This window comes from Gymnogyps californianus, chromosome 7, assembly GCF_018139145.2.
Source record: "Gymnogyps californianus isolate 813 chromosome 7, ASM1813914v2, whole genome shotgun sequence".
NCBI lineage: Eukaryota > Metazoa > Chordata > Aves > Accipitriformes > Cathartidae > Gymnogyps > Gymnogyps californianus.
The window spans coordinates 9,088,296-9,102,366 of record NC_059477.1 but is presented as its reverse complement, the minus strand read 5'-3'; the positions used below and the strand labels follow the sequence as shown (position 1 = coordinate 9,102,366).

At 39.1% G+C, this 14,071-nt stretch overlaps 1 protein-coding gene across 1 annotated transcript; it reads right to left on the bottom strand.

The window, feature by feature from the left end:
• Positions 1–4: 4 nt before the first annotated feature.
• ASDURF (ASNSD1 upstream open reading frame) lies at positions 5–3,366 on the bottom strand. The gene is made up of 4 exons (XM_050900466.1): positions 3,240–3,366; positions 1,622–1,675; positions 993–1,068; positions 5–75 (listed from the first exon to the last, which is right to left on the bottom strand). Exons 1-4 carry the CDS (start codon positions 3,312–3,314, stop codon positions 5–7), a joined length of 276 nt encoding a protein of 91 aa, XP_050756423.1. The 5' UTR covers positions 3,315–3,366.
• Between the last annotated feature and the right edge of the window lie 10,705 nt (positions 3,367–14,071).

Here is a 14,071-nt window from a genome sequence, read left to right as displayed (position 1 = left end):
TGGACTATTTCTTGATTTTAGTCTTTTCTGAATTTTCCATCTCCTGATGTGCCTTCTTTAATTCATCTAATGTATCTGTGTAAGAGAAAAATACACAAATAATCAGTTTCATAAACTGATAAGTTTATGAGTGAGTTTATGAGTAGATAAGTTTAAGAGTATATCTAAGACATGAGTAACTCCAGCCACTTGTTCAATTAAAGAGATCAACAGGAAACACTAAGTAACAGAAGTGCTATGTTTGTGTTACCTCAATACTATAGCTCGCTGTAGCTTATTCTTCTTTAATTATACAAAGATTATGGGGGTTTTTTTCTCCCAAAGAAAGCCACACTACAAGTATAAGAATTAGGGGAATGGCCAACTATTGCCTATATAATCAGTATGATTTACACATTTGTAATAATAAGAAGAGTAAACTGTCAATTAAAATGTCAACACTATTAACTCAAATCAAAGGAAAGAAAATGAAAGTAGCAATTGTTGATTCCAGAAAATAAACTTATACTTCTAAATTTATACTTTTCTAACATTTGTTCAATCATCAGCTCTTTATCATCCGTTCTCCTCTCTTCATAGTCCCACAGATCCATTCTTTCAACTACCTAATGATTTCTAGCTTAACCTCCAGTTTAACTTGTCATTATTTTCTTCCTACTCATCCCATGCAATTTTTGGACTTTTTTTTTTTTAAGGGACAAAGCGCTACACAGCTTCCCAAAGGGCACTGAGAATAGTGACTCCTCTGTGGGGCAGACGTTCTCCCTCTTCCGATATCTTCAGCACTTGCTATTTTACCACATCCATATATCAAGTGGAAACACTTTCACATTTATCCAATTCAGAAAAACAAGCACTTGTCTGAAGTCTACTTTGTATTTGATATACAGTTGCCAGTTTTTCATTTTAATATACCTTTGAAATCATTAACAGCTACAAATACAGCTTTTAAATAGTTAACTATTTGATCAACTTTTACACTGCAAACTTACTTTTGCATTGAGACAGTGTTTCTGTTCGGTCTACAAGGAAGAATATGTTGCTATTGGGTTGCTGCCTATAAACTTTCTGTAAAACAAAAACAATGCTGCATTAAGCCAAAGCAACAAACTCTGGCAACCACACTGCAGCAGAAGCTGATGCAGGTCTACCAAGATACTCCTTCACTCTTATGCCAGAAGGATAAGTTCTGCCCCGACAACACCAACATTCTAATGTTGTACCATCAAAAACATTTCATGATCAACCCATGACTATTCTGCATTTCTCTTTTCCTCATACATGAGCGATCACATTCTATTTTAAAACACATACAAGTGAAAAATAAGAATACTTCATGAAGTCTTCTGATCAACTCAAACATCTTAATGAAATAACTCAGATAAAACATAAAAAGGCAAAACCCCAACAACATACTGTGTTACACTGCACAAGTGTACATAATCAAATCATTTGGAAAACAAATTATTCTGAGAACAGCACACCACACCACATCTGTATTAAAATCAGTATTAAAACAAATTAAAGACAGTGTGCTCCGATTTTGTTTCCCCTCTTGTCTCTATGCTTATGTCTCTGATGCTAAAACGAAATAGTCAAAAGCAAATTTGTAAATACTTACCCGGTTCTTCTTCAAATTAGAAAGCTCATCAACTACAACTTTCTGCTCTTTAATCTGAAAGGCAAAAGATGCACTTCAATTTAATTATTAAAAATAAACCACTGTATTATAATCCTGGTGGTGAACACGCTGATATTTTAAGACAGGTACATGCATATATAGTCGCTGTTCTCCAAATGGACCATTGATTACAAAGTGGAAGTAGATATAAAAATTAAATACTTAAAATAACTTGTTTCTAGAGCAGTTATCTTGCATGGATTGATATTTCTCCTACCCTCAAAAGCAATCACTACTGGGAAGCCAGAGTACCTCTAGCTATTTATAACCAGAGATCCCACTTTTCCCCCACAAGAAAAGAAAACATGCACACAACAAATAAAACATCAAGTAACTTTAGAAAACACAATTTAGCATAATATCTACAATACACTTTGTAATCACAGGTATTCTCCAGATTCAAAATTAAACCAATAAAAACCCAAAAGCCCTAAAACTGTATGAAGAGCAATGGAAGCCTTTCTATTGCTCTGGAGTTTTGCACAAACTTCCTTAGTAGGATTTACCACTCTGTTCAACTGCACTGGCAGAGGTGGCAGGTATTCCCATTTTCTTTTACAATGACAGCTGTGAATGCTAAAGAGCAATCAGGAAGACCATCATAAAAGCCAAAAAATAGAGCAAAATCTGGTCAGCAGGCACTTAATGCTTTTTGTTACAAACAAACAGTATGGTTTTCTTTGTTCTTCCTTTGCGTCTCCTGGAATTGGTGCAACACTAGAAAGCTGCCACAGAGCCAGGTTAGCCAAACTGAACGTGGCATACAGAAAAGACAACTTTTCCAGCAGCTACATCAATGTCTTATGTTTACAATTCCAACAGACAAACCAGCAATGTCATCTTTTGCTATGGACTAAACCAGCCACTTAACAGAAATTACAACCTGCAATACTGTTTTGTCCTAGCTTTACAGCTTCCCAGACAATCAAAAATGCCACTGACTTTATACAATACAGCCATATGGAAAGGAAGTCATTTTTTGAGGGAAAGCAGTTCCATAGGACTTGACAGATTTCATACTAAACAAAGCTATTAGCACCACGGAAAATAGAGCAGATTTGTGAGGAGTGCCAGCCTCTGTGTGACTGAAATCCCTTGGGACTTTTTGAGCAGATACAGCTGAAGTACAAAGAAAAACCCCACTGCGATTCACCTGACATTTCAAGCTCAACTTGGAGCAGTTAAGAACCAAAAAAACAATTTGACAAGAGAGCTAACAGCGATGCCGACAAGAACTCGCTACACGACAGACACTCTCCTCCGAGCGCTACAACGAAAACCCCGTATCACAAGAGCCCCAGCTTCCTGACAGGACTCGCCCTCGTCATCTTCACGCTGATCACATCCGAGGCTACAGGCTTCGCGGAGCCGCCGCCGGCGCCCGGCCCCCCCCCCCCTTCGGCAGCACGGCCCTGAACGTGCCTCAGCCCGCCCCACGCAGCCGAGAGCACCGCGGGGATACGTGGGGGGGGACACAGAGGGCCGCGGCCTCAGACGCCGCCGTCAGCCGCACCGGGGCCCGCTCCCTCCCTGCCGGCAGCAGGCCGCCTCAGCTCACCCTCCGGCTCAGCTCCTCCTTGTGGCGCAGCTTCGCGCTCTCCGCCTCCTCCTGCCGCGACGCGCGGCCCGACATCCCCCCGCGGAGCGCGCCCCGCCGGGAACCCAACGGCGGCGGCAACGGCGACAGCCCCACGCGCACCACCACCCAGCAACGGCGGCCAGCCGCGGCAGAGCGTGCGCAAACGGCCCGCCGGGGGCGTTGCGCGCATGCGTGCAGCCGGGCCACGCGGAGCACCAATCAGCAGGCGTAGCTGAGCACGCGCGAGCCGTGAGGCGCGAGAGGGTCGGATGGGGCGGGGCGGGGGTGGGCTGTCGCCGTCATCCGTCGCACCTGCCGCGGCTGCCGTTGGCGGTAACGGATAAGGGGGCCCGCTCCTCCCCGTACCGGCCTGCTGTCCGCACCGGCAGCAGGCGATGTCCTGGCTCAGTGGAAGAGTTCCCGGGAATCATGCGCTCGCGGTGAGCTGTCACTTTGTCCGTGACGGCATTGGCCAAGGCCAAGGTGAAAACGCTGTTTGGAATGAGGGCTGGAAACTGGGCCTTGTCGAGTGTGAAGGAAAAAAAAGAAAAAAATGAAAAAGAAAAGGAAGTGCTTTGCCTTGGAACTGTTTGGTGTGGTGGTGACCCTGGACCAGAGTCAGACAGCTTGCTCTGAAATACCTTTAAGCAGTTTGCTTAAAGGTATTCCAGAGGAGACATGAATTATATAATATTTACAGATATTAAGATTATATGTTTTCCGCTTTGGTACGTTGGTCTTAATATTTCTCTGTCTCTTCCATTCTACTATGGATATATCGCAATGATGCATCTGTCTTCCTGTCTTTATAAATACGTCAGGGAAGAAGTTGTTTAAGTGGCAGGATGATGATAGCGCAAGGGCAAATAATATTATCATGATTTCCTATCATAAATAAATTTACGCTGAGAAATGGTAAAAGGAGCCAACTACTGTGACAAGAAGGTTTTGAAAATGTCTTCCAGTAGCACCAATGAGGAGCAAATAATTAATTTAAGATAGAGTTTGCTTTACTTATGAAAGGAATTACATGCTTTGATCACTGAGTTAATTGGTGAATGAACTGTGTATTGCAGGAAATTGGAAGTCTGCTGATTTTCATGGAAAATAGCTCATATATTTATTAATGAGTATTAGTGGATATCAGTGGGGAGTTTGGGTAAGACTTTGTCAAAGTCGTTGATGTAGGAACATTACAGTTAATTTTTGGTCTCATGTTATCCCTTCCCCTCTTTTTAAATGTTGTTGTGTAATTATTCTAAAGACTCAAGAGCCATTCCAAACTTACAGACTGCTACCGATAGCTCAGTTGGGATAGAAATCTCATAAAATCCTACAAGTCCTTATGCTACTGACTGCGCTGCAAATATTGTGTAAATCTTCATGAATTATTTGAAATACTTGCTACTTTAATAAGTGAGGTAGGAGTGTTGACTTTTGCTGCTTTGTGATTTGTGGCTCACATAATCGTATGTGTTATGTATTTTGATAATACTTAAAGCTTGTGAGCAAGATTACACCTGGTTTTGGTGGTATCCATGAGCTTGGTTGGAATGTCCATGATGTTGATCGGATTTTTTGGCAGTGGCATAGGGACAATAAGGATTTTGGCTCCTAGTAGAAGCATGAAAAAAGACAATTTGGCTATAAGAATATTTAACAATACACTAACTTGCAAATGTTATGTTTTTTTGCCGTTTACAGAAAGAGAAACTGAGGTTAGTTTCATAAAAGGTCAGTCTTGCTCTTCCCTCCCCCTTCAACCACACACTTCTGCCTCCACCCTTGTATCAACACGGCTGCTTGTGGGATTGTGTGGTGAGACAGGTTAGGTAGCTGATCTGGCTTTCTCTGCAGTGTACCAGTGCTTATGTGATTCTGGCAGTCCCGAAGCAGATTAACTGAAGCTGCTGGGGACCTGTTGCCTAGGGGTTGGAGAGGTTCTGGGGCTTGTCCTTCAAATTCTAGAAGAAATACGTGTACCTGGGTCACATACAACAGTTTTGATGCCATTGCTGTGTGTGCTTTGTAGTTTGTCACTCTTGTTCTGTGGAGTAATTTGTTCAATCCGAGTACCTCCCAACCCTCTGCTGCCTGAGTATGTTATTTGCTGTTGATATGTTACAAAGGTTGATGATCAAGTAACTCACTAGTCAAAGTATAATTAATTTCTGTACTGATGATCCTTTTCATCTTCAGTAATAAATACAGTTAATGTTTATTAATCAAAAATTAATCACTTAGTTCCTGAGAATGTTTCATCGGTTGGCTCATAAGAGTTATGATAGCGGTCTTGAGGCATAATAGCGAATGTGGAATGTTTTCAATTTATGGTCTTACCACGAATTGCTGATTCTTCTACTGATATGGAATGTTCTTTTTGATAAGTCCTTTTTAAAATGAATGGATTCCTGCGACATGATTACTCCTGAAATTACCCACGTTCAAACCCACAATAAAAGCAGCTGTGTTTAAAACTCAACAAAGGAAAAGGCTGGCGCCTTTTATCTCCCCGTGCAGAGCTGTGACATCTTAATTCAACCTTATTTCAGGGCTGCTGTAGTTCTATTGATTGCGATATGCTTACACTGTTCTTCGTGAGAGGTGGTGAGGTGACGCAGGAGCTGATCTGGCTGACAATGAAGTGGGCAATGTAGTTCAGTGATACATCTGTGGTCAATCTGCTTGTGTCTGTGCACTTCTCTTGCAGGAGCTCTGGTGCTCTGAACTATTTCTAGCATAGAACTATTTTTGGGAGGTTAATAATGCCTGACACAATGTTAAAAAAGTATCAAGGAATATTTCAGAGTCTTTTGAAGTCCTCACCTTTTCAGCATCTGGGATCTTTAAAAGTATACAAAATAACACAAATTACCCAACAAGCAATGTAAACAGTTACAAAACAGGCAGTAGTTACAGAAAATATTTGAAGTTGCCATCCCATGTTAGCAAACACATGACCAAAACAGTATCCTCAAATAACCAAGCTCAAGCTCTGACAGACTGTTGTTAAAAGCATGCTGAAAATGTTAGGCTGTCCTTCTGAAAACCACTATCAGTCTTGAAGACCTCTTTTCAAGATGTTGGCAGTACATTTGTGTCAGATGATTTTACGGATGTGAGAGGTACAGGGTAGCATTGATAATGCTCTTTGGGGCTTAGCAGTGCCAAGTTTCCATGCTTTGTTGTGGGCTAGAAATCTGCATGTACTCTGTTATCTATCTAGGCTGATGCTTGGTAACTTGTTAAGCCATGATAACTTGATTGTGGGTTCAAACTTGAGTCATTTACTAGGTTCAACTGTAATCTGAGGAAATTTGTCATACTTTAGAAGAACCACGTGTGAAGGTCCTTGGAACTGAACAGTACCAGGACAGTTGTAGCTCTAATGTTGGCCACAAGAGAGCAAGCTGAAACTGTGCTGGCTGTTCTGTGAATCCAGACATAGTCAAAGAAAGAATGGAGCCTGGGATATAAGACAGGTGGATTTGGTCTCTAGAAGGGGGAGAGCATGGCCAGAGGGTATTTGCATTTATGGTTTTTTTGTCTCTTTTTGGAACATTTTCAATTCTGATCCTGGGTTATTTTGTATTCAGACATTGTAACACCAGAATCCATGTGAGTAAATTCTGAGATGTAACATTGATCTCTACATTGACTTCTCAGTTGAACCTATATTTTAATAACTTACTAGCTCATATCAGTCTAAGAAAATTCAAATTGTTGAAATCAGTTGGGTTTGCTTTATGGTACTCCTGCTAATTTGATTGAGACATTAGGATTTGAAGGGAGTTAGGTTAGTTTACACAACCAGGGATCCAGATCTATGTACTGGAATCTAAGTAAAGTCATGGTTTGTTTCCTTAGGTTAAGTATCTAGATTATCAACTACACAAGAAACCTTGCAAACTCTCTAATCATTCTACTTTAAAAGTCCTATTACTGCAAATGAAACAAGAAGTCTGAGCAATTTTATGAGCTTGAAGTACAGTCAGTTTTTTCAGTATTTACCTCTGATACACTGTTAAAGCAATCTGAAAACTCCTTTGCACAAAACTTCTGCATAGGTCAGATACATAATATTCTTAATTTTCTAATTAAAAGCAGAATTTCTTCACTTTCACATGGAATATTTTAAGGCTGTTGTGAAAATAGCTGAGAACTGGCATAGCATCAGTCTATCATTAGTTTTTACAATCTGATTGCATTCCTTAAAGCTTCTAAAAGTGCTGGACCAAGCAGCTTGTTTGTAAAATACTCCAAGCATAGTCTTTCATCTGACAATTTAAATAAAAGAGGGTTTAAAAATAGACTTTTCCAAGTCCACTCTGTGTTCTTCAGTGTAAAACTGAAGTAATGCTAATGAATACAAGGGCTTTCTCCAGGTCTTATGTTGCTGTAGCTGAGAACACAGTTTGACCTTTAATTCTCATAAACTTTGCTTCCTTAGTGCAGAAGACCTTGTTGTGCACTTTGCCTAGAGTTTAAAAGAGAGTTGAGAAGTTCATGTGAGTGGTAGTTCGACTTAGAAAGGTAGAACTAAAAGATTTGGTTTTGTCTCTTGTTTATGAGCTCTCTTTTGTTATAGAGAGTTCATAACCTGGCACGGCAGTCCCTCACATGCTTTGAATAACCAACACACAGGTTTACTATAGTAACAGTCTAGTTTGAATATGGGATCAGATTTCCAGATATACATTTTGAGCAGTGAATGTTCAGGGATCTTAAAAAAAATCAAGTGCTCTGTCTTACAGAAACAAACATTTCATTTGCAGTATGAAGCTGGAAGCCCGGTGGCTGCAAGCTGGAAGCTCTTCTGTTGATGCTGCTAAGGAGCAAGGTTATGGTGGCTTAGAACTGCTTATGAACACCGGATGGACTTATACCTCATTTGTGTTACCTTGGACTGGGGCATCTTGGTGCAAAATCAGATCAGTGCTAATATTGCTGCCTAATGAGAAAAGGAAAAGAGAACTGCACTAAATACACTCTGAGTGAAGAGTCAGCCTGCCCAGTAAGTCTGCTTTTTGCAAGCTGAGCTAGGAAGCCTGGAGAAGACTAGAGGGATAATTATGTGCCTGCTTCTATTTCCTGTTGGGAGTGCCTCCCTGACAGTAAGTACTGTGTTTAATACTATGTACAACTGATATTTTCCTGAAGATAAAACACAGAGATTAGATTGCTTTGAAGGAGTAGGCAGGCCTGAGCAGGATGGGCTGAAGGTACAGAAGTAGTAGCCTGCTTGTGTTACTCTAATATGGGTCTCCTAGAATCCGGGACTTGGTCATTTTGGCTGAGATAGGTTACAGTCCCATAAAGCATGTTCCCATAGACACAAAGTGGACCTGCCTAAGTGTGAGCTTGGGCAGACCAGAACATGTCTGAGTAGGCTGGAGAAAGGGGGAAATGCCTAATACCTTTGCAAGGCTCTCTGAGGCAAGAGTGAAGGTAAGGCTGTTTGTTCTAAGACACCCAGTTGGATTAGGATCTTACCTAGATTGATTTATTAAATGTTTTGCTCTCAAGTATTTTTTGTCCATTTGTTCTCATTGTTACAGACATTTGGACTTAGTGCTTGCTAGTGAGCAAATATAGCCACTTGGACACCAAGGAGAGAGAATGTAGTTTTTCCAGGTTTGGAGAGAGGAGTTATATGAAAGGAAACTCAGGTTTTAAAATTCTAATGTACCAGAGGCCATGTTATCAGACAATTTGTTGGGCTTCACTTATTTTTATACTTCATTCTTTGTGTCTTAGGCTATGCTGAGGGCTTCCCATTTACCCGTTGTCCTTATTCCTCTCTAGCCTTCCCCCCCCCCCCCCCCCCCCCCCCGCCCCCTTGAAGCTTTGGTACAAATCAGCCTGCACACACGGCAAAACAACCTGGGACCCAAATAACTGAAATCTTATTAGAGCTTTCAGTCTTCTGGGTTATACTTGTTCACCATCATTTTATGATGAATATGATGCTTAGTGCTCTGAATGCTTTAAGGGTCCATAGAACTCAAAATGCCTGACTGAGATAGATAAATACAGAGAGGAAATCTAAGCCAAAGTTCTGTGAGTTGGCAGAGTGAGGAACAGAACTTTGAGGTCCTGGCTTTTCTTCACATGTTCTGCCTATGAGCATTACCATTTTCATGTTTAAATTACCATTTCCATATTTAAAATGAGGCTATTTTTGCTTCATGAAGTCACAGTTGGAAAACTACTCAGTACAAAAAAAAAATCACTGCACTGAATGGTGAACTTGTATCTATTTAAATTTTATCACAGTTTTTACGTTGACTGTTTTAAACCATCATGCTTGCTTGGCAGCCTAGACACTTCATCTCAGTAGCTGGAAGGGAATATTCTGATCAAGTTCTCATGGGACAGCAGACTAAGGATTCCACAGCTAGGTGAGCTCTGACAGAAAAGCTCACAGAATAGATCTCATGAAACATTTATTTTGGAATATCACAGGACAAAAGCATCTTCCATTTGTCACGTTGACATAAAACCTGAAGAAAAGCAAAATTTACTAGTTGCAAGTTGCTGTGTCCTATGCACTACTATGATTGTCATCTTAAAGTCTAAACATCACTGAGATTTAACTGTTCTCCCCAACTATCGTCCTGTGAAACACCATCACTGATCCTGTACTCTCTCCCACTTTTACCACAATTTTTGGAGTAATTACAGCTGTTACAATTAAGGAAGAAGGACGTGTAGTATTACAAAAGGGCTATAACTACTGTGAGATGTAAGAACCTCATCTTTTAGATAGTATAGTAGCCCTCAAAATGTTTCCTTCTCTTCCAGGGTAGAACCACTAGACGCTAAGAAACCAGCAATGTAAATGTTGGTAGGCTTTGAAAGTTAATAGTATTATCTGTAGCTGATACAGTTACTTGAAATGCAGCAATGTTGACTGAGTTCCTAGTATTCACAGTGCTGTTTTTTTAATACAATAGTTCATCATTTGGAGCAAAAATAGCCACAAGCGAGGGAGAGGCAATGTTACATAATTCCTGGCATGTATTTTAACTGGTGGATATTTAGCAAAACATTGACCATGGCTCAGAATTTAACAGTAGTTTACGTAATAAAAAGCTTAAAAAAGGTCTTTCTACCAGTGACATACATTAGCATATGTGAGAGACGTAGCCTAGGTAAATCATACAACTTTATAACAGTGAACATTTGAGTAACATATCATTTCTATAAATATTCCAACATTTCTTTAATGAAAGATACTGGTATTTAGCACTTGTGAAATCAAGACAGTAAGGTAGCTGTCTCAGGAAAAAAAACCAGCCCGAAACTAACATTAGATACCTGTAAGTTAAAATCTCAGCCTACACACATTGTAAGTTCTGTTAATGCTGTTAGAGCAAACTTTTAAAACCTTTTAAAAAGAATATAAAAGTATCAGTGTAACTTGACAGACATACTCAGAAGTAGTGACCTTGGTTAGCAGTAGAAGTCAGAAATAAGAATACTGAATTTAGAATAAACAACCTTTGCCAAATTTTGCTTACAGTCTCAATAGGTTGAAGGTGACAGTAATGTCAGTATCAGTTTACATGGGCATAAAGGAGGAAAAATTTAGAGTGGCCTAGCAGTAGTAGCATATGAAACTAAACTATGGAGCTACCCTTTCTTGGTAGAATTGCAAGCAACATGAGCAAGATATGACTACATTTGATTCTCTCCAGACCAGAACAAAAAGAGGCATGACAATGAATTGTAATGAAGGAACATAAATTTCTAGAATTATTCCAGTCCAAAAGGATGAAAGTTCTCTCAAAAGAATGGAAAACTGGCAACTGTTTTTCACTCTCTTTGTATCTTAGCCTTCTCAGCTGGTTTCCATCTTCAATGAAATGTTGAAAAATGATTATCAGGGAAATAATGAATTTCAGTCCTTGAAATGGAAGCTGAAAATAGGTATTTGAGGAATGTGGTAGATTTTTCTAGTGTGGACTATGTGTATGTTATATGAATATGGCTCTTCCTTGTAATGCACCAAAAATAGTCAATAATGTTATCTCAGTCATAAAACTATGTCAGTGTACTTATATCTGAATTACAGGACCAAATTGGTACAATGAAAATTCTGCTACTTCTGATACATGGCACTCGGGGCGGGGGGGGGGGGGTGGGGGGGGTGGGAAGCAGGTTAGAATGTAAGATAACACACAAGTGGCTGCATGGAGTCAGATCAAAGGTCCATCTAGCTCTATAGGCTCTCTCCATATATTTGAGAAATGAAGCCCTGGAAAAAACATGCAAAGAAGTATAAAAAAGAAAAAACAATTTGTTTCAAATACTGATTACACTAAAAAATGTGACCTGTGTGGCAGAAGTTGTTTTATTTTTTTGAAATCATACTACCTTCTTTAACAGGATGAGATGAATTTGTCTCCTACTGTTTGCTGATCAAGGAGGAGATGGGTGTCTGCTTTCTCAGAGTGGAGAAAGAAAGCGCAGTGTGTAACAAAATCGCTTGGGAACTTGTTTCTCAGTTGTTACAGGTGGACAGCTAAGCATTTGGGAGGAATTTTTAAGGAATAAATGTTTCTTTGCTTCTTTTAACTTATTAGACTAGAAGAACTACAGTTTTCTAGCACAAGTGCATGGTAAAAAGGAAAAGCAAGCCACGTTTTCTTTCAGTAACAATTTGCAAAAGAAGTTATATTGCAGTAATAATGTGTGTTTACAGTATGCAGAAAGTAATAAGTGGTACGTAATTAATCCCCAAAATGGCTGTTGGAGACCATTTTAATTTGCGCATAACATAGATTAAATAGGAGACTGTGGTAAACTGATCTGCCCCATTCTCACTGTTCATGTCAATGTCAGGATTATAATTTAGTCCCTGGTTTATTGCTATGTAGAATGAACAAGACTGTGCTACTTCCTCTTGAGGAAGTGTTCAGACTTCACGTTTTATAGTCTCTAAGTGTGGTCTAAGTGCTCTTATAAACCGTGTTCAAAACTCAAAAGACAATTCAAAATTTAAAGCAATCCTTAGGCATAAAGAGTATGGTTAAGATGTTGACAGTCGGACTGCAAGGATTCTTGAGGTGTCTGTCTCAGTGGGGAAAAAAAACCCACGCCCAAGCCCCTCAACAGTAGTGTCACAGGCTGTGCCTGGCTTATTGGTGAGCAGAGTTTAAGTGATAAGTTTGTCACAACTGTTAAAGAATTTATACTGTATTCAGCACAATTAAAGCAGAACAGACAGGTTTGGCAAATACCTGCTGAAAAGGCCTTGCAGTCAGCCCTTGCAACTATCAGATTTACTCTATTAATTAAACCGCTACTGCAGAAATTACATTAAGATATCTGATTAAAAATTATATTAACTAGGAGGTCATGATCCTTTTAAAAATCAGAGGAAGATGATGATTACTCTTTCTTGTTTTGCATTTTACTTTTTATCTGAAGTATTTAATTGACTTTTAATCCTCTGTTAAATAAGTCCACTAAATACAGTCTTACATGGATTGTCTGCTACTGAAATGAGTGCAACAGCTCCTTAACAGTACATAGAACCACTCAAAATATTTTTGGATAAGAAATGAAGGCTCTAGCATTCGGTTACTCTGCATGTAACTTACACTTGTTTACTGCGTCTTTACACAAAGTTGCCAGGAGACTTTGCCATGCTTATTTTCAATCATGCACTAGAACAGACTCCTGCAGACTGTATGCTTCCTCCTTTAGTGCTCTACCTTTATTTTTTTTAATAAAAGAGCTAACACCTTGGAGAATAAAATACATATTTGTATGACTGAAAAATTGGAAAATTTTGTTCATACATGATATTGGGAAATAAAAAGCATTTCTTGTTCTGAGTAATAATTGGAAAATGGATTTATTTTTAGATTGCAATCATATTTGGTATTTGTAACTGTAATAAAAGTCATTATCGTCATCTTCTATAAGAACTTGGACATGTGATCTGCATCTTACTTGTTTAAATGACTAGTAGTCTGCAAAGCCGAATTCTGCTGCCTTCCTCGTGTAGGTAATTTGAATTGAATGACTGTTGATTACAAAGCAAGATGAGTAAGATTTAGCTGGTAAAGAACTATTTAGGTGACTGCATTCTTTCTGTAGGGAATATAAGCAACACAGTCTTGAAAGTCTTGCTGCTGGAGGATTTCCATTAGCTTTAATGGAACTTCATGTCTCATTTGTATAAATTTAAGTGTGTGCAAGTTTGTGTGTGAGTACAGAAATACATGTTTATATGCACATAAGCATACTGTATTAGATAATAATCATCCTAGATACTCTAATTATTGTTAGTAACATTTATTTATACTGTAGAATTCTATGTTTCATATGTATGTATAGTGTCAAATAAGGAGTTTGTAGTTAAACTCTAAAAAAAAAAAAAAAAAATGTACAAGTTAGTGTCATTCCTAGGAAAGAGTGAAGCAGAGATAAAATATTGGAAGTGTAGACAGAAAAGCTTAAGAAATTGTTAGTGAAAATCAAACAAGAATAATGTGGAAAAATTGGCAAGGGCTGAATCATCTCAGAGAAAACAGTTTGGAAGTTGAGAACTGTGTATTAAAATTATACACTAAGAAGAGATTGGGAGACTCTTTAGATAGCAAAGCAGAGATGATGATGCAATACAGATGCTGATTTGGTTGTTAAACAGCTTCCCTACTTAAATAGTTCTAGATGTTTGTGAATTTTTGGTTAGGTCCAGGTATAAATCATTAGGAATCTGTAGAAAAGTCCTCAGAAGTTTCAGCAAGCTCTTGTGTTGAAACCCATACTAGTTTCAGAATTAAGTTTGGACTTGA

What these genes read in the sequence shown, in the direction of transcription:
- ASDURF (XM_050900466.1), bottom strand. Translation starts at nt 3,314, where the DNA reads ATGTCGGGCCGCGCGTCGCGGCAGGAGGAGGCGGAGAGCGCGAAGCTG. An exon ending in AGGAGGAGCTGAGCCGGAGG is followed by an intron (nt 1,676 to 3,239) that starts GTGAGCTGAGGC and finishes TTTGCCTTTCAG; the next exon opens with ATTAAAGAGCAGAAAGTTGT. An exon ending in CTAATTTGAAGAAGAACCGG is followed by an intron (nt 1,069 to 1,621) that starts GTAAGTATTTAC and finishes TTTGTTTTACAG; the next exon opens with AAAGTTTATAGGCAGCAACC.